This window comes from Euleptes europaea, chromosome 7, assembly GCF_029931775.1.
Source record: "Euleptes europaea isolate rEulEur1 chromosome 7, rEulEur1.hap1, whole genome shotgun sequence".
NCBI lineage: Eukaryota > Metazoa > Chordata > Lepidosauria > Squamata > Sphaerodactylidae > Euleptes > Euleptes europaea.
Genome location: NC_079318.1, coordinates 43829498 through 43854899, shown reverse-complemented (window position 1 = coordinate 43854899; position 25402 = coordinate 43829498). Strand labels below are relative to the sequence as shown.

The 25402-nt window shown below is 44.4% G+C and overlaps 1 protein-coding gene across 1 annotated transcript in view; it reads left to right on the top strand.

Moving 5' to 3' along the window:
- CAPN13 (calpain 13) overlaps window positions 1–23681 on the top strand; it is a 117399-nt gene extending 93718 nt beyond the window's left edge. Inside the window, exon 23 of the mRNA XM_056853364.1 lies at window positions 23449–23681. Coding sequence (XP_056709342.1) covers window positions 23449–23681 — 233 coding nt within the window. The remainder of the gene's footprint in view (window positions 1–23448) is intronic.
- Window positions 23682–25402: the final 1721 nt, after the last annotated feature.

Below are 25402 nucleotides of genomic sequence, written 5' to 3'. Positions count from 1 at the left end.
AGCTGAAGTTTTTTATGCTTCATCAGTGTAGTGATAGGGAAGCTGAACCTGCTGATCTTTCACTCATCATATAGCCCTTTGCCTAGCTTTTCCCTATGAGGAAATCTATTCAGATGTTGAGTTTATCCTTAAGAAAGTGGCATCCTTAGCAGTTATTTGAATGATTTCCCCAGATGCATAATTCAGATGTCCTGGATATGGTCTTTGCCAGCATTTTTCATTTAAAAATACTGGGCCTGAGCGATTATACTACTTTATACTTCCTAAATGCCCTGTTGCATACCAACTAATTGCTGCAGAAGCCGGTACCACTGCCTGTGTAATCAGAGCTCAATAATCCATGGCAAACTCACTTTAAACGCAAATAAACAGGAAATTCTATAACATTTCATTAAAATTCCATTAAAGTAGCAAGGCACAGACTTTTCACAGTGATTTACCTGGTTCCAGCACTTTGTTATCATTAATAGCTTTAAACATCTCAGTCTATGATTATTGAGCTGTGTGTACACCTCCCTCTGCTGCCTCTTTAGTGTAGCACAAAGCAGGTGCTGTCAGGGTCACAAAGGCTTTGTCTCTGGCTGAAGAACAAGAATAATGTGGTGCACAATAATTCCCAGTCCTGTGTGATCGATGCATTCTCCGTAACCCTGCACCCTGGATCTAGAGTCAATAGGGATATGCCCGAAGGCTTAAAAAGAAAATCCAGCCCCATGTGCTTCTATCAGTTTTTCATCATATAAGCACAAGGCTGCCTGGATGCTGGACCATGCCACGCACACACGTGCGCACATGCACACACACACACATATACACATACAAATTTTCTTCATCTTTTTAATGGGACTGAGCTGTCAAGGCACAGGAGAATGTGGTCTTTTATGCATGGGTGCTTTGACTTACTTGGAAGGCTTTAAGAGGGGAGTGGACATGTTCATGTAGGATGGGGCTATTCATAGCTGTTAGTAAAAATGGGTTCTAGTCATGATGCATACCTATTCTCTCCAGGATCAGATGAGCATGCCTATTATAATAGGTGCTGTGGAACACAGGCAGGATAATGCTGCTGCAGTCGTCTTATTTGTGGGCTTCCTAGATGGACCTGGTTGGCCACTGTGTGAACAGACTGCTGGACTTAATGGGCCTTGGTCTGATCCAGCATGGCCTTTCTTATGTTCTTACTTTCTCCGCTGGGTCTGACTTGGTTTTTTGATGGGGTTATGCATGAGTTTTCTGTCCCTTAGAGATGACCTTGCGCCCTGCCCACACAATGTCCAGGTCTTCCCGATCCTGTTTTAATGCTATTCTTCAATCTCCCCTGAGATCAACCCGGGTCAAATTGTCCCCATTTCCATGCATAAGCCAAAGTGCGGGAGAGGGGAGCTGGGGGGCAGTGACATTTTTCTCACAGTAAGCACTACAGCCAATTACAAAGCAGCATTTTCAAGGGGCGGGGACTCAGACACTTCTGGATTTCTGCTGGTGATTCTGCAGTACTCCGGAAACCCCAGGACTTTCTCCAGGGCAAACAACAATTTGCAAAGCATTTTAAGGATTCAGAACAGAAAAGTGTGGGTCAATAGAGCCTCGAACCCCAGGTAAAACTCCCATGCATAAAATTCCTGTGTCATCCCAGACATGTGGCATCTGATAGCCTTCTCGGTCTTGAGTTTTACGCTTTCTGAGTTTTGAGTCTGTTTTAAATTCTTTTAGTGAAGTGAAAAATGAGTTTCTATTATAACTAATTGCCCAGTGCTGCAATGTTGAGAATCAATGTTACTTGAACTTCTTAATAAAGAGTGAAGACAAGAGCACTCTGAATGTGCAGAAGACTGAACTATGCTTGAATGATGCCTATAAATTATGCTGGATTCCAATACAATTCATTTTAGAAAGACAGGTGTTCTCAATTAATTATTCTGGAGAACTTACTCATCTAAGAGTATCTTCCTTTTGGTTGCCCTGGTCTGCACAGTACATTAAGGTAACTGAGCTTCAGCTGTGGCCATTTCTAGTCAAATATGGTTAGAATGAAGGCAAGCCAGAGCAGTAACTCACATAGGCCATTTATGCAGGGGTATTAAGCTCGCGATCCCTGCTGGATTGCTTCAAGGCTTCCTTTACTCCCGCCTCATTCTTTCCCCGCAGTTCTAGGATGCTGTTTCATAACGAATTTAAATTCTGTTTTGAGGCAAGAGCGACGCAAATCCCATGCAAAATTTCCATGCATAGTCCTAACTTCGGGTTTCTCTCCCCATGCCCATTCTGGCTTCTCTCTCCCACGTGTCTGTCCCTCCCATCCAACCCCTTCCCTCAAAGCAAAGCACAAAAGAGGGAGTGAAACATTCATGAAATGTGCAGGAAGACACCAACCAAAGAGAGGCTGGAAGGCAGCTCCTGGCAGGGAGCTGTTGAAGAAAGGAGGGGAGGAATACCCAGCTTTGCAAAAGGACACACACAGACAGGGAGCAGTCCCTTAAAGAGCTGACCCGCCCCCTGCAAGTAAACTGCAACAAGGGTGTGTTTTCAGGGGGAGGGACTCAGAAACTCCGTGAGTCACTGGGGATGCATAATTAATCACAAGGTACTCCTGGGAGGGGGAGCCCTCATGCATATGAAGTTTAAGAATTCGGATCAGAAAATTGTGCAGCAAACTGAACACAAACTTCCCCTGCACAAATGACCATAGAGAAACAACCAGGAGGCTTCTCAATGGATGAGTACTTTGTGGTTGCAGGAACCTTTAATTTCTTCTTTTGCATCAAGATGGCAAACTTCAATAGCTGAGGATTATGCATAACCGCTCCATGACGTCGTTTCCTACAATCCCTTTATCAACTGGTCTGACCCCAGGCTGAAGTTAAATAGACTGTTGTGGCACCCTAAAGATTGCCCTTCTTTTATAGCCTATGGCCACAGTGGCTATGGCAAGTTCCAGCTCAGCTAGAAATTAGCGTAGTTGGGGGCTGTGTACTTTCACTGAGATCACTGAAACGCCTGCCATGCAAGCTTAAAGCTATTCCAGGTTCTAAACTCCCCCACCACCACCACCGCCGCCCATGCATTTGGATTTCCTTTCCCATTATAGAGTTGAGATTGTGTACTGCAAGCACGCCATAGCTGGAGCTAATAATTCATTACAGGCAGGCAGAGCATGGCTGCCTGTGTGTGGAATAAGACAATTGGTGTTGCACTTGATTTATACCTCCAGCTAAGCTAATTAAGCAATAATTCAGGAGGAATCCATCATTGTGACAGCCTTGTTGATTAACCATCCCCAAGCAAAGTCAAAGGTGTTTAGATGGGGGGGGGGGGCAGGGAATTCGGGTCAATAACAAGAACGACTAAAATTGGCATTTATAACAGTGATAATTGTATTTTTCAGCAATGGATAGCAACTTAATGCTGTCATTTACATAAAGCTTGTGCTCCAGAGACCTACAGATTGCTTGTTTAAAAAAAAATCAATATTTGCTAAAAGAGAGAGAGACAATTATTTGGGTATTAAATGCGACCACTAATTTAGCCCACAATCCTGCCAAAATTAAGGATTTATAAATCCCACTGATTTAAATGAAAGACATTTGAATTAGTATTGTAACTGGTCTATGTTCAGTTCCAACAGTAAAAAAAATAAGGAAATAAGGGTGTTTTAGGACCTGTCCTATTGGCTTTAGGCAGCTAATATTGATGGTGGGGTATACTTTTTTTTTTTTTTTTAAATGAAAGATATCCATTATTATCCCTTCTCTGTTGAGAAAAGAAGCATTTAAATGGTAAATGGCAAAGCCCTTCATTTTGCAAAGCTTCATAGAATTTTTCCCAAGAGCTTATGCATCTCATATTTGGACCTAATCTTTCAACGGCTACTCATTTATTTCTGGATCCCATTCAAGGTGCTGGTGCTTTTCTTTAAAGCCCTTCATGACCTGGGATCCACATACTTGAAGGACTGTTGCCCTTGATATGAGCCCATGTGCCAACTTCATTCTTCTGTATACACAAATAACAGTGAAATCCTAAGCAGAGTTAGAAGCTTCTAAGACTGTTAAAGTTGTTGGACTTAGAAGGGTATAACTCTGCTTCAGATTGCACTGGAAATGTTACAAATTCCAATGATATTATGGAGTAGCTTTCCAGACAAATTTAATAAGTCACAGACTCCGCAGCAATTCCGCCGAAGTTAAAAAAAAGGGTTTTCAGAATCTCTTGACTTAAGGAGTCATGGATTTTGTTAATTGCTGGTTTGGATATAAATGGGTGTTGATTACCTTTATGGGCCATTAGTGGTGGTGGTTGGTTTTTTATTGTTTTATCTTGGATTATTTGAATTGGTTTTGCTCTGTTACCTTGGGTCCCAGTTGTCTGGGAGAAAGGCAGGCAGCCTTAGAAATATTTTAAACAAATAAAATAATAAATAAAATTTCTGACATTCCAGAAGATGCACATCACAGGTATACGCGGCAATATTGCAAGCATTGCTTGCTCTTTGGATTTTTCCATTTATATGGAGTGACAGGGACATCTAGTGACATTTTATAGTCATCACAGTTTTGCTGGTTTTCAAGCTGGGATCATAAAAGTTGAACAGAACAAAAAACCTAGGCATAAGAACATAAGAAGTCCTAGTGGCATGCTGAACCACATGGCCTACTGGGAAGAGGAGAGGGAGAAGGAGGAGGAGAAGGAGAAAGAGTTTAGTTTTTGTACACCACTTTTATCTACCTTTAGGAGTCTCAAAGTGGCTTAGAATCGCCTTCCCTTCCCCTCCCCACAACAGACACCTTGTGAGGTAGGTGGGGCTGAGAGAGTTTTGAGAGAACTGAGACTGGCCCAAGGTCACCCAGTAGGCTGCATGCGGAGGATTGGGGAATCAAACCCGGTTCTCCAGATTAGAGTTCTCCGCTCTTAACCACTACACCTTTCAGCAAAAAAGTGAGGACAGCAGTAGCCCTCCTCTGTGGGACTTGGATAAATTCTTCCAGTTGTTATCTATTTGACCAGGAATAGTGCATTCCGCACAGAGGCATGAAATGGGCATCCACTGCGGAATCAGCAGTGAGTGGGTCATATGGCATATCCCTCTACAGCTCATTGCTGGGGCTGCCTCAGTGACCTTGCAATGACAATGCAAATCAAGAGTGTGGCTGTGCAAATAAAATATGAATCATGTGCTGAAAGCACTTCAAGTAGAGTTACCAACCTCCAGGTAGGGCCTGGAGTTCTCTTGGAATCACAGCTAATCTCCAGACTACAGAGATCCGTTCAACCTCACAGGGTGTCTGATGTGGGGAGGGGAAGGGAAGGTGATTGTAAGCTGGTTTGCCTTCCTTCGGTGGGAGAGAAAGTTTCTTTCTTTCGGGTCTCAGCATATTAGGGCTGCCACCACTATCAGTTGATAGACAGATTGTTTATTTATGGCCCTTGGCCAGATAAAACAAAATACATGCACCACTATCAGTATTTTCAGCTTCTTTCTGCACTGGCTCATTTGACAAGGTTGCCTCCTCTTATAGTAAGTACCGTAAGTAAACTCAAAAGGAGTTTTTGTCCACTATCTCATCCAACTCAGACAACCATATTCTTCTGTTCCCATTTATCTTGGTAGTGGGAGTCCCAGATACTGTACTTTGACTTTTCTCTCTCTAGAAGTAAACGTTTTATAGCATGTGCCATCTTTGAGAACAGATTATTTTCTGTTTATGTAATTCCACTTTCTGGCATTGTTAACACATCACGTCTAATATTATGCTTTGTTTAGATTTCTGTAATACTAGTCTTATTACTCTGCTTATCATTTTGTTCTATTGATTGCCCTGAGTTACATTGTATAATCCAACCTGAGTCTCAATGAGAAAGGCAGACTATAAATAACATAATTTTTTTAAAGTAAGATGCCTAGTAATGACATCTTTATTCTTCAACACAAAAGATAGTGATCACGATGGGTAGCCATGTTAGTCTGTCACCAGCAGTTGAAAAGAGTAGGAGTCAAGTAGCACCTTAAAGACTAACAAAATTGACATTCTAGCTGTATCTGAAGAAGTGAGCTATGGCTCACAAAAGCTCAAACCCTGCCAGAAATTGTGTTAGTCTTTAAAGTGCTACTAGACTCCTACTCTTTTCTACAAAAGAGAGTGGTGAGCTAGTTTTCTGATGGAGATGGGCAGATTTAATCCAGCAGTCCTGGATTTTACCTTCTTGATTCCTCTGAGATTCAAAATTGTGCCAGAATCCAGTTTAGATTCTGGATACAGAAACTGCAGTCCCGAGAATCCAGCATGTTTCAAAGGCTCTATGTTCTCAGCAGGCCTTGATGGGTATGCGATCATTGTAGCCTTTTTCACTGGCATGGTATGTCATCAGGCCGCTCCTCCTCAGAAGTCCCCTATGCAAACATAGCAGGTCCAGCTACAGCATTAGGATCCCCTGGAATAGTCATTGGACATATTAGATTCTGGTTATGTCCCAGATATTGATCTGCTGGTTCCACCATGGGTGGAACCAAAAATTGAACCACGAGTTTTTTTCCTGTAGCAGCCGCATTTCCCGTAAGTGCTGTTAGTTTCAAGAGTTGAGAGAGATAGTAAGTTCCCATCACAGAATAAACTGATAGCAATAATGACTGGAGGAAAATTAAACTGAGCAAACAACAAAGCCAAGTACAGTCTGCTTTTGCTTCTTTAGGTTGTACTGAGCTGTACATTTTGAAGGGAACTTTCCCATCATTCTGTTTGGAGGCATCCTACAATCTACGCACTTGCTTTGCTCCTCCACTATCTTTGCTCAAGCTGAGCGGCTTGCTAACTTAGTATAACCCAATGCCCCTATTTCTATCTGCCAAACGTTAGTCGGCATGACTTGACAGCTTAGCAGATAAGATGTCACTACTCTGGTTTAATCTATTCCATCCAAATATCCTCATTACTGTTATACATAAAAGACCAAGCCTGGGCCATATCTTTGTGTGGCAGACGCTGATTAGGAAGCATACATAATAAGATAGAAGGTACTAGAAGGAGAAGAATGATTACACTCTTCTTCACCTCTGTCATTTTGTTCTTAATTCATCTGGGCACATGCCTGAAGGAACACAAGTACACCTTGTGCACCTGTTTAGCACAGGATAAGATGAATGGCAAGCTTGCAGCTCCCTTCACATGATTTAGAACAAAAGGACGAATACCAACTGAACTCTTCTCATACGCTGTTCTTTGGTAAGATCTCTACTTAGTGCGAAGATGTACTGATGTACCCAGGACTCCCTCGCCGTGTAAACAAGGATTATTGATTCAGACCTTGAAAGAACGACTTCAGAAGTAATATGAGTCTCACAATCTTCAGCAGCAAATATGCTCAGGATCAAGATGCATGTCTATGAAATCTTGTTGTTGGGATGCCAGCAATAAAGTTAGTATTACACGTCGTCGGTGAAGCATTCCCAGAGGAAACTACATCAGCCAAGCTAGAAACTCCAATAACCCCATTGAGAATTATCAAATGAAACAACCCAATAACAAAATTGTCCCTTTTGGAACTGATAACAAAAACAAAAGAAATTTTAAAATCCTCCCATGCACAAGTCTGCTGGGGACCCAGGCACAGCAGCGGATGAACTTCTCGGGTTCTGTGAGTCTGGAGCATGTCTGCCAGCCAGGTGTAGAGAGCCAGTGTGGTGTAGTGGTTAAGAGTAGTGGTTTGGAGTGGTGGAGTCTGATCTGGAGAACCAGGTTTGATTCCCCACTCCTCCACATGAGCGGCGGAGGCTAATATGGTGAACTGGATGTGTTTCCCCTCTCCTACACATGAAGCCAGATGCGTGACCTTGGGCTAGTCATACTCTCTCAGCCCCACCTACCTCACAGGGTGTCTGCTGTGGGGAGGGGAAGGGAAGGTGATTGTAAGCCGCTTTGATTCTCCCTTAAGTGGCAGAAATAGTTTGCACATAAAAACCAACTCTGCTTCTTCTTCTCCTTCTCCATGCCCAGCTAGGGGTTACTAACTCTGGCTTGGGAACTTGCTGGAGATTTGGGAGTGAAGTCTGGAGAGGGAGGTATTTAGGAATGGGAGGGACCTCAGCAGGATATAATAACATAGAATCCACCCTCCAAAACAGCCTTTTCTCCAGTGAAACTGATCTCCGTAGCCTGGAGACCAGTTGTAATTCCAGGAGATGTCCAGTCCCCACCAGGCAGTTGGCAACCTTATGTCCAGCAGTGAAGTCCAAAGGGAAGAACGCTTACACATATTTATGTAAGCTAAAGTCTACATTCAAAGCAACTATGAGCAACCAAAAACTCCCAGTCAGGTAGAAAAGATTCACCCAGACAGGCACTTTGTTTACAGCTGCTCTTATCTAAAGTATGCATTACTTACATTACACCAAGCACCTCTCTATCTCCAACTAGCTATGCCCTAGCTGTGAACCTGTCTGCAGTTTATGAGACCAAAAAATGGTGAAATATGTACAATCATGGACCCTGGGGAAAATTCATTTTACTTCCATGTTATGATGGTGGTCTTTCAGTCTGTCTCTAATACAGATGCCAGTTCCAAAGCAGACATAATAGAATCGCTGCATCTCCATGCCAACAAAAGTTGCACTTAATTCTTGCCTACCATGCAGCACATGAAGTTCAGAATAAAGGTGGCAACCTGATCCACTGTGGTACTAGACCCCAGGACATGCTGGGATCAGAGTTCAGGATTTTAATTGTACAGCTTTTCCATGGCCTCTGGGAAGCTGCATTGTTGCTTTCCAGCTCATGAGCGGACTTACCTCCAAATTAGATATGACACTAGGAGATCCATTAACAGATTTTCTCAGTGGTTTTTTAAAGAGGAACTGCAGCCCTGCGGCATCCTGATTCAGAATGGAGCCCCAATGCAGGAGGAGAGAGGTTTTAATCCTCTACTTTCAGTTTTGCCAATCAAACAAGCTCAAAACTGTTGCTGTCCTGCAAATTAAAAAAAAAAAAAAAAGACTGGCAGGGAGAATGCCAGGCTAGGCAGAAATACCTTAACAGAGCTTTCTAGATTCATGGTGCTGCTACTAATAGAAGGCCCCCTCTCTTATTCCCTCTTTTTCATCCACTTTTCAAACAGTGGGTAGGGTTGCTAGCTGGAGATTTTGGGGGTGGAGCCTGAGGAGGGTGGAGTTTGGGGAGGAGAGGGAATTCAATGCCATAGAGTCCAATTGCCAAAGCAGCTGGGGATCAGTTGTAATAGCAGGAGATCTCCAGCCACCACCTGGAGGTTGGCAACCCTACCAGTGGGGAACATGGAGAGGGACCCCTAGAGATAATCCAGCACCCAGTCAGTCTTAGATGAGAGAAGGCCATGCTTTAGTTACTGTGGCTCCAGACTTATCAGGGGCTTTAAAAGTCACAGCTACTGCTTTGAACTAGGCCTGGAAACTAAGTGGCAATCAATGTAGATACATGCCTCGTGGCCTAATCCAACAGCAGTCTGGAAGCAATATTTTGGACCCGTTTGGCAGCCCAACATTTTGTGCACAGCAGTAGCCTGGTCTGAGGTCTGTAGGCCAGGGTATGAGTAACCATGGCCAAATCCCTCCTGTCTAGGAAAAGACACAGCCAAAGGTGACTAAAAGCATTCCTGGACATCCAAAAGCAGAGGCAGATTGTCCAGGGGTAGCCTCTGCACCTTTGTATGTACCAGAGGTGAAGGGAAGGTGGTGACCTGAAGGAGCCCACTACACAGTGGCCTGCATACATCACAAACTAGCCCAAATCCTGCCAACCAATCCAACTGGCCAGTCCATCCTACATGGGGTAGGCCTGTCAAAGCCAGGCCTGCCCAAGACGCTGGTTGCACACCCAACTCACCAGGACCTGAAGATGGAAGAACCACTGCTGCTTGAGACAGCCTCAAACCTTAGCGTGCCGGCATCCGCTGGCTGGGGGGAGGTGGGGGCAGCTATTTAAGCAGGGTGGAGGGTGAGGCAGGAGGCCAACCCAGCCCAGCCATGCCTGATTGGCAGTAGCTCCCACCTATCAACCCTGGGGGAGTGGGGCAACCCTCAGGAAGGTATACTGTGGGGATCCTCCCCCAATAAGAACCAGGGGCTCAGACCTGGGAAGATATGCTAGCACTGCCATTAGCTAACTGGCTACAGGGAAGGGCAGTAGAGGGAGAAGAGGAAGACCTATGGCACAGTTAAACCCATCTCCTCGTCAGTCTGAGGCTTGTTAAAGCCCCCATGAGGAGGCTCTGGAGGGTGTGTTGGCCCTGCCCAACCTTGACAGTATGTCAGATGCTCACACAGATCAAGGAGCACCCCCAGATACAGATCTGGGTTTTCAATGGAGGAGAAACCTCATCCATACAAGTCCATTATCCACGTTTCTGGATAAAAGTAACTCTGTCTTATCTGGGTTAGGTTTCACTAGGGTTGCCAGGTGTGTCCCCCCCTCCCAATCAACAGGAGGTTTTAGGGGGCAGGGCTGGGGCAGCCAGGTGCGCGATCATGGCACTTCCGGTTTTACTTCCAGAAGCCCCACTGATTTAACCCCCAATAACACCCACCTGGCAACCCTAGGTTTCACCCATGTACTCGATCACTCGATCCCAAACAGTGATTCTTACTGATTCCCCAGGATTAGATGGCAATGAAAGATGGAGCATCAAGATTGCAAAGATACCCCAATCTCTGGAAATCCACCCCCCCACGTTATGTATTAGACCACATAAGAAACAAGATACAGCCCTGTTGCACCCACATGCTAATGAGCATGGATTTAAGTGACAGTTTCCCCAGTTCACCTTCTGAAATCTACACTCTCCAGGCGAGAATGAAGCTCTTGCAAAATGGTGACAACTAGACCCAATCTGGACAAGAGATCTGGAAGGATGCCATGGAAAACCCAGACAAGGAACGTGCAGGAGAACCAACAGGGATGCAGCCCCCTTTGTGTCTCCTAGCACAGGTCATTTGAAAGAGACTTTGTAGATTTCCCTAACATCTGTATGATCTGCAGCTAAGGTTGTCAGGTCCCTCTTCACCACCAGAGGGAGGTTTTTGGGGCGGAGCCTGAGGGAGGCGGGGTTTGGGTAGGGGAGGGGACGGACTTCAATGCCATAGAGTCCAATTGCCAAAGCGGCCATTTTCTCCAGGTGAACTGATCTCTATTGGCTGGAGATCAGTTGTAATAGCAGGAGATCTCCTGCTACCATCTGGACTTTGGCAACCCTATCTGCAGCATAGCGGACAGCTTTTCAACAAGGAGGAATTTTAGCCTCTCAGTCAGTGGCCTCTTTTATATAGAGAGATCTGATCCGTCGTCAGGGATCTCTTGCTTCTCATCAGCCTAAGTCTGTGAAGTTGTTATTAGGATGACATGAAGGAGGAAAAATTATGTATGCCGCTCCAAACACCTTGGAAAGGGGGAAGAATAAAAATGGATTTAATAATAATGAAAGTCACACCCAAGCAGGTGCACCAGCAGTGTGATAAGGGAAAATGCTGTGAACAGAAACACCAGATGGTGTGAGGGTCAGCCACATCTGTCTCCCCTTGCCACCCTGAGAAAATGGAAATTCAAACACAGCATGGGGAAATGGAAACTGAAATATAAATTCAGCTGTACCACCCATTCAGTTTGGGGGTTAATGAATGAGGAGTAGTTTGGCTGGTTTTTATCATATGTCACTGTCTGAACTGGGCCATAGAGTGTGAATTAATAGAGCCACAAAATGGAGCTAGTGGCACATGGGGGGGGGGAGTTCTCTACAAACCTGAAGACTGCAGAAAAAATTGAAATGTAAAAAGAAAAAGGATTAAAACTCCCCAAAATAACAGAGACAAAGCCTATAGCTACCAGAAAATAATGCCCACTGAGCTCTCAGTCACCATTTTGGAGGTTGCTAGGCAACCAACATTATATTGTTGAGACTCCAAATCTTGGTTTCTGAAAAGCAAAGCCTGGGGGAGTAGGAGTAAACTTGGACAAAACAGCCCTTGAAAGAGTCGCATTCCCCCTACTGTCATGTCCCCTGACGGTGGAGGACTTGCCAGGGACAGGCCCAGCAGTGACCACCACAAACACATTATCTACACTGGCCAACCTGGCACTAGCCACTGCATAACTGGGCCCAGCCCAGTGGCCTCCATGCACGTGGGCTCAGCTCAGTGCCCCCAACTGCTGTGCAACTAGGCCTGACCTCATGCTGCCAACCACCATGGAACTGGGCCAGAATTTTCCATGGGAGAGGCTGTCAGGGGGAGGGAAGGAGGGAAAGCTGAAGACAGGGGTACAAATAAGATAGGTTGGCTGGTGGGTGGGAAGGAAAGAAGGAACCAGGAAAAGGGGAGCGGGCTATAGGGGATGTCAGAGAAGAGAAAGAGGGAACATTGAGGGAGGCTACATTGATATGGCTACGGTAGCCAGGTCCCTCTTCACCACCGGTGGAAGGTTTTCGGGGTGGAGCCTAAAGAGGGCTGGGTTTGGGGAGGGGAGGGACTTCAATGCCATAGAGTCCCATTGCCAAAGCGGCCATTTTCTCCAGGGGAACTGATCTCTATCAGCTGGAGATCAGTTGTAATAGCAGGAGATCTCCAGCTAGGGTTGCCAGGTTCCTCTTTGCCATGGGCAGGAGGTTTTTGTGGCAGAGCCTGAGGGTGGTTTTGGGGGAGGGGAGGGACTTCAATGCCATAGAGTCCAATTGCCAAAGTGGCCATTTTCTCCAGGTGAACTGATCTCTATCAGGTGAAGATCAGTTGTAAGAGCAGATCTCCAGCTACTACCTGGAGGTTGACAACCTTAGATATAGAGATGACCCCTGCAAGTCCCTCTTGTTTACTTATATCCCAAATACACATTGCTATAGGGGACGACAGACAGTAAGCATCTCTACCATGACTTAGGTGCCAGGAGTTTAAGGACACGGGAGCCCCCTCCATGTTGCAGTCTTGGTCTAACTACCTTCTACCTAACTACCTTCTTTCTGCACTAGGGTTGCCAACTCTGGGTTGGGAAATACCTGGAGATTTGGGGGGAGGATCCTGAGGAGGCAGGGTTTGCTGAGGTGAGGGACTTCAAAGGGGTATAACACCTTCCAAAGTGGCCATATTCTCCAAGTGAACTGATCTCTATCGCCTGGAGAGCAGTTGTAATAGTGGGAGATCTCCAGCCACCACCTGGAGGCTGGAAACCCTATTCTCCACACCTTCCACCTGCCCAGCCAACTTCCATCTACGTTGTTTCAGCTTCCTCAATAAGTCTATCCTCTACTACCATTTCCCTCAATGTTTCCTTCTGAATCTTTATTGTGCCTCACCATGCTTACTACAGCTACATTAGTAGGGTTGCCAATGCCAACCTCCAGGTGGTTATGAAATATCACCAGTACTGCTAAGTTAGTCGTTATGAAGAACCAGTACTCGGCCAACACATGTAGAATCGAATATGAGTATACACAATTTATATGAATATACAATGTACAACAGTGCAAGTGTAATAACAAACAATGTGAAAATACAAACGATCAACCGACAAGAACAAGAACAAAAAGTCCCAATAGAGGAACAGGAAAATCCACAAGGAATGGGCTGACAAGCCTCACACAAGAAACGGACTGACAAGTGTCAAAAAACGTATAGTCCCAATGTACAAGCAAATTGGATTTCAAATAGTAAGGCGGAGAAAGGTGAATGAACGCGGCACAAAGTGCCCAGACGGAGCTCGGGAATTCCTTCCGGATGTATAGCGTTTTTCCCAATATGCATTGGCTTCTTTAGCCGATATCTAATCTCTTAATTTCTTTTTTTCTTTCATAGGACCCACAAATCTCATAAGGCTAAGTGTAGCTCAATCCTTGATGTTTGCCACGGTCTCCAAAGTTACAAAAGTAACTCTCCTCTCCAAAAAATCTCATATCGGTTTCAGAATGTTTGTATTGTGGGTTTACCGTGATCATCCACACGATCATAGGGATGTACAGAAAGTGCTCCTCCAAAATGAAATGCGCTTTATATTTATTTAACACCTTGGCCCCTAACGGGTTAAACAATGAATTTGATTTGTCCTGTTTTCTATGATTTGAGCTACTTCGTTTTTGACACTGCGCCTTTAAGAATCTAGTAACAATAGCAGCATGTGACCCATTAGCTCTATATCTGCTCACGCAGTCTATTACAATCTAACTTAAGACCGGAAGGTTTAGCAGCCCTTCTTTTGGGAGCATAAAAACTAATAAAAAATTGCAAAAATAGCATATTATAAGAAACTAATACGTTTGAATAACAAAAAAGAGAGAAAATTAAACCATATGGATTATATTCCTCCCAATGAGTATGCCTTCTAACACACTAAGAGGTAAGCTATTGTATAATATTATTGTTGTCTATCCTTATACTTACCATTGATTATTTATAGATAAAAAAATGAAAATGTAAAATATTATGAAAATTATTATATAAATTTTATAGGCTGATGAAGCTGAGCTTTGGTGAAAGCGCTAAGATATCCGGAATAGCGTTTCCTCCCTCCGTTGTCTTGATACAACCTTTTGGACTTACGTGGACTTTGTGCCTACCTTTGGATCAGAAGATGATGGAATAGGATAAGACCTTTGGACTTTGGACTTTTTTCCATTTGTTCCTAATATTCTTTTGTTTATAGTGTTTATATTGTATGTATTGCACACTTGTGGTGGTTTCATGTTTAGCACTTTAATGAATTGTTCAATTTCTTGATTGAGTCGTGCTAGTTCTTTTTTGCTATACTTGTTGTTACTAGTATTGTGAGTATTTTTTGCATCCTCCAGGTACTAGCTGGAGATCTCCTGCTATTACAACTGATCCCCAGCCGATAGAAATCAGTTCAGCTGGAGAAAATGGCCGCTTTGGCAACTGGACTCTATGGCATTGAAGTCCCTCCCTTCCCCAAACCCCGCCTTCCTCAGGCTCCGCCCCCAAAACCTCCTGCTGGTGGAGAAGAGGGACATGGCAACCCTATCTAACCCTGCCTTGTGTGGTTTAGCCCTCACATTTATTTTGTTACTGGCAAAACAGGAGTCATAGCCAAGTCTGCCTGCACATATAAATGTATGTGACTCGCTAACGCATGTGCTGGCTAACATGGAGTACAGAACACCTACATTCAAACACAACTGCCATGGAAGCTTGCTGGTGACCTTTGACCAGGCATACACTCTCAGCCTAACATGCCTTACAGGGTTGTTGTGAAGATAAAATGAAGGTGAGGAGAACAATGTAAGCCACGTTGAGTCCTGACTGGGGAGAAAGGCAGGGTCTAAATGAAGCAAATAAATAAGTAAATAATAACTCCGTCATATGCAAAGAACGAAACTTGTGGACCTTTTTTCTCTTGAGCATCATTGTTTTGGAATTATTGTACAAGCCAGTTTCTTCTCCCTGCCAACTACATCTTAGGAGCCCTCAGATGGCTAATATCTTTGGGTGGTTGCAGCAAAACAGAAGAACCCTGAAGTGCCTTTCAGATATTTTTCTCAAGAGCCCATTCTGAAAAGTCTCCTGTAAATCAAATATGATCAGAAGATGGCAGCATAGAGCTAAAGAATAACAGAGTATTCCAAATAAAGGGATCAAAGGTATGACTGCCAACCCTGACGTGATCAGTGTTATAAAGCTTGCTAAATCCTTCTGTTTTGTCTACCTATAAACCTCTCCTTGGCATTATTGTCTTCTGCCTGGAGCACATGGAACCACAGTGAAATTCAATCTGGGGCCGAACGCACTCAGTATATACGACGTTTAAAAAAAACGTGTTAGCCAGGTTAGATTGCACCTCAGACCTCCCATTTCGGCTTGGAAATGCTTTGGAAGCGCCAGACATCTGTTTTTTCACAAAACGCCTATACCACAATGTATTTCCTTATGTCGTTTCAAAACCGGCAATCCAAGGGGTGCGTTCAGTTACATACGCTATTCAGCTCTCCTCCCCTCTTTTTGCAACACCCAATGAAAAGCCTTTCTCCTCCCATCCCACCTTCCCCCTCCCCTCCCGTTTGCATCCACCAATCATTATTGTTACTTAATCCCCCCCCCCCACATACGTGCTTGTGGTCTTACAAAGGAACACGGGAATGTTGGAACATTAGCTCAACCATTTTTATTTGTGCAGGGTCCCAATCAAACATTTCCCTCATATGGAATGTCCTTGAAGTGGATTTTGTAAATGCTTCGTGGGCTTGAGGGGGAAGGAATGCAGAGGAGGGCAAGGGCTGGAAAAGTAGTGAAATTGCTGCGAGCAGCAGATGCGGGAGGGGGAAGCAGCAGGAGGAGGAAGAGAGAGAGACTGAGGGATAGAGAGAGCGCCCGCACACACACACACGTCAGGGCTCTCCTGCCGGCACAAAGTTTCTCCCCGCCAATTCCTCTCTTTCTCCCGCTGCCGGGGTTGAGCGTGCCTCCCTGCTCTCAAAAAAATTTTTTAATGTGCTCGTCCCAACGAAAAAATGCAAGATCGTTAGACCAACGCCCAAAAAGATGGCAGCTCTGTGATTAGCTCTGTGCAAGGAACGGCTTGGGATTTTTTTTTGGGGGGGGGGGAATGCATGCATAGGTTATGATTAGGGTTTCCCTGCCATGCAAATGAGGCAATTCTTAATGGTGTACAGCACTCCTTTGGATCAATGATATTGCGCATGCGTGAAAAAAAAGGGGAGGGGAGGCAGGGAAGCATCAGTGACGTAGACATGACGCAGTGCTCCCCCACGCTCCTCCTCTCAACTTTTCGGACTATTACTTCGGAGGTGTGGTATGACGATAAACCGTCTTAACAGGCATGGTGCGATTGGAAATGAAGAATACGCATCCAAAACACACACACTGAGCACGATGATAATATGCTGTAAATTGTTGGTGTGTTAGGCCCCTCAATCTCACACAAACATATCTTAGCAATGCCCGTATAGATGTTACCTTTATTGAAATTATAATTAGAATTATTTGAATCATAATATTCAGATAGGGTTGCCAGGTCCCTCTTCACCACCGGCGGGATGTTTTTGGGATGGAGCCTAAGGAGGGCGAGGTTTGGGGAGGGGAGGGACTTCAATGCCATAGAGTCCAATTGCCAAAAGTTTCCATTTTCTCCAAGTGACCTGATCTCTATCGGCTGGAGATCAGTTTAAGAGCGGGAGATCTCCAGCTAGTACGTGGAGGTTGGCAACCGTATATTCAGATTGGCAACTTACTGTTATCCCCACAGAATGCAGAGCTGGCTTTGAGTAATTAGACATAGAAATAAAAATATTTCGCTTGCTTGCCTATTTACTTAAACCATTTCTATTTCACCTGTCCACAAGAGTCTGCTTTAGCTGGCATACAAAAAATATCACAAGAACAAAAACATCATAAACTCTGTAACAAGTGGAACAATTATCACTGTGACAACAGTAAGTATTATAACAATTATAAATATTTTTAAAGCATTTTTAAAAAACCAGTAGAGCATAAGAACAGTCTAAAATACATAATACAGAGTTTTGCAACCTATGGCTTTAGGGCCAGCTGTGGCTCAGCACAGATTTATGCCAGTGAACTAAAACAATGGCTCACGGTGCCTCTGTGTCTATTTATTACTTATTGTGAAACCTCATGTGTGCCACTTTCTAATAAAGGACTCACAACAACCAGTGTTTCGGCTGCAGAAACCCTTATTCATCAACATGTCGCTGATCAGTAAAGTTTGTTTGTATAGTTTCAGTTATGCATATGGGCTTTCTTATATGAGTAGGGTTGCCAGGTCTGGAGATTTGGGGGGCAGAGCCTGAGGAGGGTGGGGTTTGGAGAGGGACTTCAATGCCTTAGACTCCAATTGACAAAGCGGCCATTTTCTTCAGGTGAACTGATCTCTATCAGCTGGAGATCAGTTGTAATAGCGGTAGGCTTACCAGGTCTGTAGCTTCATCGGCGGGAACTTTTCAGCAGCGCGGGACACACGCACGCGCCTGGTGTGTTGCTCGTGCACGCGTCCTGGCGACGTAGCTACATCACTTCTGGGTTTACTCGGAAGCGAAGCAGACGCTCTATCAATCAAACCTGGAAGTGACGTAAGTGCATCGCGCGGGCGTGCATGCATGCGTTGCCCGCCGGCCCTCAGCTGGTTGGTGAGCAGCCTGGTGGATTGGCGGGATTTTACCCACCGCCACCGGGCACTTGGCAACCCTAAATAGCAGGAGATCTCCAGCCACCACCTGGAGGTTGGCAACCCTATATATGAGCTATTTATTGATCTCTTGCTCTGAATTTTGATGTCAGTTGACTCTGAAGTAGGAGACAGCGAGGAGGGCTTCTCAGGAGGATCTCAGGAGGAGGGCTGAACAGTGTGGGAGCAGGGGGTCTTTCAAGTACCTTGGCCCCATGTCATTTAGAGCTTAAAAGCTAAGAACTAGCACTGGGAACTACGCCCAGGGAAGAGTGGTAGTAAGTGTAGATCTTTCAGCATAGGAGTGATATGCCTGTATCCCACCCCTAACATTAGCATCACTGCTCCACTTAGGATCCACTGACATTTCTCAACAGTTTTCAAAAGCAAGCCCACATAGATTTTATATATCTGATAAAGTGCAACCTAATCTGCAGATACTTAAATCTGTGGATCAGGCCAACATTGGCATAAAACAGTTCTACGAACTTGGAGGACTTCCCAGGTGTGCAGAAAAATCTGAAAACATAGAAAAATACATTGGGGTTTTAAATGTCCCCCCATTTCCAAAGCATTGTCTGCACAAGTGCAGAATAACACACCTATATCATCTGTAGATGCAGGACTCAGAGCCCCCCCCCCCCCCACATCGCCACATTTGGGGAAGCAATGATGAGGCATCTGCTGCTGGGACCCAGGCTGCCTTCCGCATCTTCACCAAGGGAGCTGACTGGGGGGTGAAGACACCTCCGCCCCCCTCCTCACCCATTCTGGTGGGCCCTGCAGGGTCAGTCGCGGTGGCGTCAGCATCAGGCTGTCCTCTGTGGTTGCTGCTAATGCCGGGTGGCCTTCTCCTGGGCCAGGCAGCCCTCGACATCTGTTGCTGCTGCTAGATTCACCACAGCCCCCAGCATCCTTACTGCAGCCTGGCCTGCTGCAGCCCCTCACTGTTTCCTCTGTCAGGTCTGCTACGGCTCCCGGCTTCCTCACTGCCACTGGGCCCACCTCCCCCACCACTGCAGCTGTTCTCCCTGCCTCCTTCCCCACAGTTACCACCACCATAGGGTTGCCAACCTCCAGGTTACCTCTGCTACACTTTGTATCCTTACCCTTCGAAGGACATGTGATGTAACCTACAACTTATTAATGAAAAATGAAGGACTGATGAAGAATTATTAATTAAGAATTTGAAATGGCCGTATCCTCATCTTAATTGTGGCTTTTACAAGACTACAAGATATCTTTCTTCAATGAATCCATTGTACTCTACCTAGAAACATTATTGGAAACTTTTTGATTTCATTGGATATTTTTCACCTTGTTTGTTATATTGTAGGTTTGAGCCTGGTTGGTGTGAGGTGGGCACACACAGAGAACGTTTGTCTAGGGACCCATGGTGGCTCTCAGCAGCTCTGGATTGGAGAAAAGAATATCTCTCAAACGTACAGAAGTTGGCCACCTCGGCCCTACAGGCCACACCCATCTCGAAGTCTTCTCTCACCTGCCCCTACTTTGCCCAAGGTGTTAGAGTAAAATCATCCAATGACTTGCATAAGTAAGTTATTCTGCAGGCAGCAGCCTGTGTTGATTCCACTTGTCACTAGAAATGGGGGGAAACTAAGAACAATTCACCCATCACTTTCAGCCCAAAGATACGTTTTTAGAAATGGTATGTTCAACCCACACAACAATCACCTATTCACGCAGGGGAAGGCGACGCTTGAGGAAAAGCAAATGACTAACACTTCCGATCCATCCAGCAGCATTTGAGAAAGAAAGCTGTCTTTAGTGGACATTTATAGTAGTCTATATTTAGCATCATTTTCAAAACAAGACTCAGACTGCAATCCTGAATACGCTAACTAGAGAATCAGCCACATTTAGCATGCATGGACTTATTTCTAAAAAAGAAGGATTGTGCTGTAAAAATTAGGAAATAAGGGGGGTGGCTCACATTCACATTGTTTTGAGTGTTAATATCATATTTCCAACAAACAGAAAGCAGATGATATTCCTGTTGAAAACTATTGCAATGATTATTCCTGCATATAATAAACAGCCCACTTCCTTGCAACAATTCACTCCAGTTCCCATTTCCAACTCGTAAACATATTAATCCTGTTAATTTGTCCATTTCAGCTAAATGGAAAGCCTTTCTGAGCCAATCCCTTGTGTGCAACAGACCATTGGATTGCCAGTTTTTTGGCAACCACAACCTTCATTGCCTTTAACAGATTTTCAATAAGAGCTTTATGTCCCTATATATCAGTGTGTTCTCTTATCAGCCAGACTATGAACAGATTCCATTTCTATTCCATGCACATTTGCAGAACCTGAACAAAAATGGCTATTTTTATCTATTTTCTACCAGTTAGTGGGAGCCGATATTAATTTTCCAAACTTTCAAAAACTGTTGCAACACAGACATTCCCAAGAGTTGATCTTCTCTTTCTATGACCCAGAAATGTCAATTTCATCACCAAAAACAAAATTCTGGGGCTGCAATGGCAATCTGGGGTCTTTTCCAGATTTTGCATATCAGAAGCTTCATGTTTAAAGGCAGTGTTTCATAATGGTTACAGTCCAGCCAGGATTGGGGAGTTGCAGATTCAAATCCCTGCTCAGTTGTGAAGTTGGCTGGGTGAGTTATACTTTGTAGGTATACTTTGGGTGAGTTATACTTTGTAGGTCTAACTTACCTGATCGAGTTTTTATGGGGATAAAAAGGGTGAAACCATGAATGTCATCCCAAGCTCCTTGAAGGAAAATAGGACGAAACTTTCATAGGTAGATATATCCATGGGCACCATGAGGCTCTTGAATGTTTTCTGGCACCCACTTCTTGCTTCCCAAAAGTGAAGAATCTCTAAAACCGGAGGTGCTTTTCAGTACATCCCAAGAGACATCACCGTTCTCTCTGCAAAGAACATCCATTCAGAAACAGCTACCTTCATCATGGGAGGACTTGTCAACATTTCAGAAGGTGAAGACCCCATTATAAACTTTACTGAGCACTGCAGACAGGACATGAATGAGTACCAGTTTTCAAGATCTTTGTGCTTCTTGTCCAAAATGCAAGTTTCCCTGTAACGAAAGGGAGGACAGAGGTGCTAAGTGTCAGGTGATCATCGAAGTCCAACTGCTTCAGATTTCAAATGCTTATCACAGACGCTCACTGGACAAAGGCAGTGGGTTTTTAAAAAACATGATTACCTTGTCACACACACTGAACTGACAGGGTTTCATAATTAGGGTTGCCAACCTCCAGGTGGTGGCTGGAGATCTCCTGGGATTATAATTGATCTCCAGGTGACAGGGACCAGTTCACCTGGAGAAAATGACCACTTTGGAAGGTGGACTGTATGACGTTATATCCTAGTGAAGTCCCTCCCCTCCTCAAACCCCACTCTCCTCAGGCTACAGCCCCGAAATCTCCAGGTATTTCTCAACCCAGATAGGGTTGCCAGCTGAGAGTTGGGAAATTCCAAGATATTTGTGGACAGCGCCAAGGCAGGGGGACAGGGTTTGGGAAGAGGAGGGACCTCAGCAGAATTCAATGCCATAGAGTCCACCCTCCACAAGAGGCCATTTCCCCCAGGGGAACTGACCTCTATTGTCTGCAGACAATACATCTGCAGTGAATCTCATTTGAAGTTTTGTTAGCTGCCAAAGGGGCAACTGCTTGAATCCAAAGGTGTAACCAGCAGCTGTAATGGTAGTAGTGGAATAGCACTTCCTCTGGCAGAGGAGGAGAGCGATTTTACCAGCTCTCTCACTACAGTCTCCCAATTTGCACACCAGGCAGTTCATGAAGGTCCCTTCTGGGAGCAGGATTTCAGGGGGTACAGTAGGTGGAAAACATTGGGATGTGAAAGCCTTGTTCTTTAAGCTTCACTATGTCCCTGGTAATTTAGATCCTACCCAATGTTTCATAACAGCTAAGGACTTTCCTTTTAAAAAGATAGCCAGGAATATAACTATTGTAACCATGTACCTTTGCTCTATTCATTGGAATCATAAAATGGATGCAGATTTTAAATTTGATATCTGATGAAGGGAACTTTAACTCTGGAAAGCTTATACCCGGAAAATCTTGTTGGTCTCTCAGGTGCTACTGGATTCAATTCTAGCTGTTCTACTGTAGACCAAAACAGCTACCCCTGGGACTATTTTACATTTGACATAAAGCAGAGTTCCCGGCCTCGCCTTTCTCTTTCTAGCCTCTCCTTCCCCCTATTTGCTTATTATATAAAATACGACTTAAACATACACTCATTTAGATTGCTTATTTATTCCTGTAAATATAACTATATCATTATAACCTGATTAACGGGCTAATCACAACTGCTACCTCCAGGGATAATGGGCTTGTGGGGATATTCATGAATATATTAATGTCAATTTAAAGCCATCTACCGGTAATTGCATTATAACAGTCATATTGTAAATCATATGTAAAGACCTGGAGAACACATAGTATGATTGTTAAATGTTTTTTTTCCTTATTTGTTGTTGTTTTAAAAACCCCATTAAGTGTTAACAACAACAAAATCTCAACTAGCAAGATCCTAAACAGCAAAGAAGGAAAAGCTATTTTTTTCCAGAAGTGCTTTGTGTTTTCCATATTCTCCACCCCTTCCCCTTTTTGAGCTTGCAAATCAGGTTTATGTCATATATATTGCAGGAAATAGCCTTATTTAATTTAAATTCAGCCTCTAGAAATGAGGATGCCTTGGACAATCTGGCGAGTTCAGACTTTAATTTTCCTTTGAATGGTCTTCAAGATACACATTATTTGTCCCATTAATGCCATATCTTTGACCTTCGAGCCAGCTACACGGAGCTGTGGGCCTCTCCTTTAGCATAAAATGGTGGCTGTTCAAATGCCAGGCAATGCGTAAAGAGTGTTGATGTAATTCTGTCACCCCAAATGGGGCAACACAAAAACAATTTGTATGTCTTTCATAGATACAGGAATCCCTGGGTATTTTCATTAGCAGAAGATGATCATATGCAGACAGGGCATTAGATTTTGTGATACATCTGTTTCCTTGGTTCCAAACCTGAGCCAAAAGACAGGTGATTTCCTGCTCTGTTATTCTTATGTAACCTTCTTACAGAGCATTCCTGACTGGAATGCCTGCGCAGGGCTTAGGAGGTGGCGTATCTCTGCCAAAATAAAGGGGGGCGTTCCCAAGCCGAAACGGCTCAGGAGGCTGCCTAACGGTGGCCCCGCCCCCGGCCGGTGCCATAACACCCCGGAAACACTTCCTAGGACACCGTTATACCCCAGGAATGCCTCCCGGGTCACTGCCGTGGCCTTTGCCGGTGGCCGGACGCTGGACGCCGGCTCCAGCGGCGGCCGGAGACCAGCGGCTGACCCTGCACGCTGGCGCTGGGGCCACAAACACCGGCATGCGCCTCCCAGACACTGGTGCTGTGGGCCCTTGTGCTGGTGTGGGCCACCGCCAGCCTCCAAAGGCCTTTGGGCGCAGCCGCCAGTGCAAGTCAGGAATGCGCTGTTAGTCACCTGCCATTCAAATGTAAGATGATGAAACCAAGAAGGTTACAGGAGTTTATCTTTTTTTGTTATTAGTAATTTATTCATCATTTTCACATTTTGTAGAGAATATTTTTTAAAACTTGTAAAACCAGGTGCTATGGTATAGTTCAAGGATAAAGGGAACACAAACAAAAAGAAAGGAAGAATTTTTTAATGTACCATTTCAGTAGTGGAAAATGGGGGTAAAGTATTTTTGGAACATGCCCTATCTGTGATGAGGCCTCAGAAAAGATTATCGAAGAAGAGGAAGATTAGAAAGCAATCTTGAAAGAGATAATGTATGTAATGAGGATGGGCTGAACACCTGCAAGAGTTATCTTATGACTCAAAGTATGTGGTTTTTACTCACTTTGAGGAGGAGAAGGTGGGCTAGCTCTTTATCTAAAAGGTCCTAAACTTTAAATCCTATCTGGCAAGTTATCTGAAGTGGTTCACACTCACTAACAGGAACAGATGTCAAATTCATAAGAGGTCTAGTGGCAAACGCATCCAGAGATGGACAGTGTGACACTGGTTAATTGCAATTCTTTTAGTATTGCTTTCCAGGGCACCATGGACCCACTTGGCATCAACAGTTTCTAGGGTTACCAACCTTCAGGTACTAGCTGGAGATCTCCTGCTATTACAACTGATCTCCAGCCAATAGAGATCAGTTCACCAGGAGAAAATGGCCACTTTGGCAATTGGACTCTATGGCATTGAAGTCCCTCCCCTCCACAAACCCTGTCTTCCTCAGGCTCCCCCCCAAAACCTCCTGCCGGTGGCAAAGAAGGACCTGGCAACCCTATATATGTGGCATGTAAGCTGCATGAAACAATAGCTCCTTCTCCCTTGTGAAATGCCCACAGGAAGGGACACTTAGTAGCATACAAGTGTGGTAGAGGAGGATACTTAACCTTCTACTCCCAGCTATTTCCATCCCACCCCCTCCATATAGTTCCTTGTCTGGGTTTGCAAGGTAAATACAAAACCAGAATCCTGGCGGGGGTAAAGTATCTGAAGTGGGAACTCCTGAGTAAAAATGAGTGGCGGGAAAAGATTCTACACCTTGTTCCCCTCCTCTTTTCTTGAATACCAAGCAGGGACATAGGGGTATGTCCTTTTAACAGTGCAATTCTAAGCAGAATTACACCCTTTGGAGTCCATTGAAGTCAGTGGGCTTGGAAAAAATGCTTAGGACTTTTGGTTTCAGACACTATCATTGTGGGCTTTTTAATTTTCGGTACTGGTGTCCCCTGTTGGTTTGTTTCTTTAACTGCATTTTATAGCCATTTTAACACCATTTCATGCCATGCCTACATTATATGATCTTAGTATGCCATTTATACATAATTTATACCTAGTGGATACAAAACTAGCATTAAAATTGCATGCATTTAGTGAGGAACATTTCAGTGTGAGGAATCAAAGCAACCTAAAGATAAAGCTTCATGGATTCACTTGGCACAAGGCAAAGTGGAAACAAAACGGCGCTGTTAAATTCATTGCTGTCCTTGCTACAAAACATCCTCCTTTGAAAGGGCTCCGCAATGGAGAAGATGCTGATGGGATAATATTTAGTTTAGGGGTTAGTTTGACCCTCACCATAATCTAGAACATTAGTTTGATTGGAATGATTTCTCCACCCCAGGCTGCTGAGTCACCTTGTTTTCTTCTGCAGGCTGAGAAATTAATTGTGTTTGAA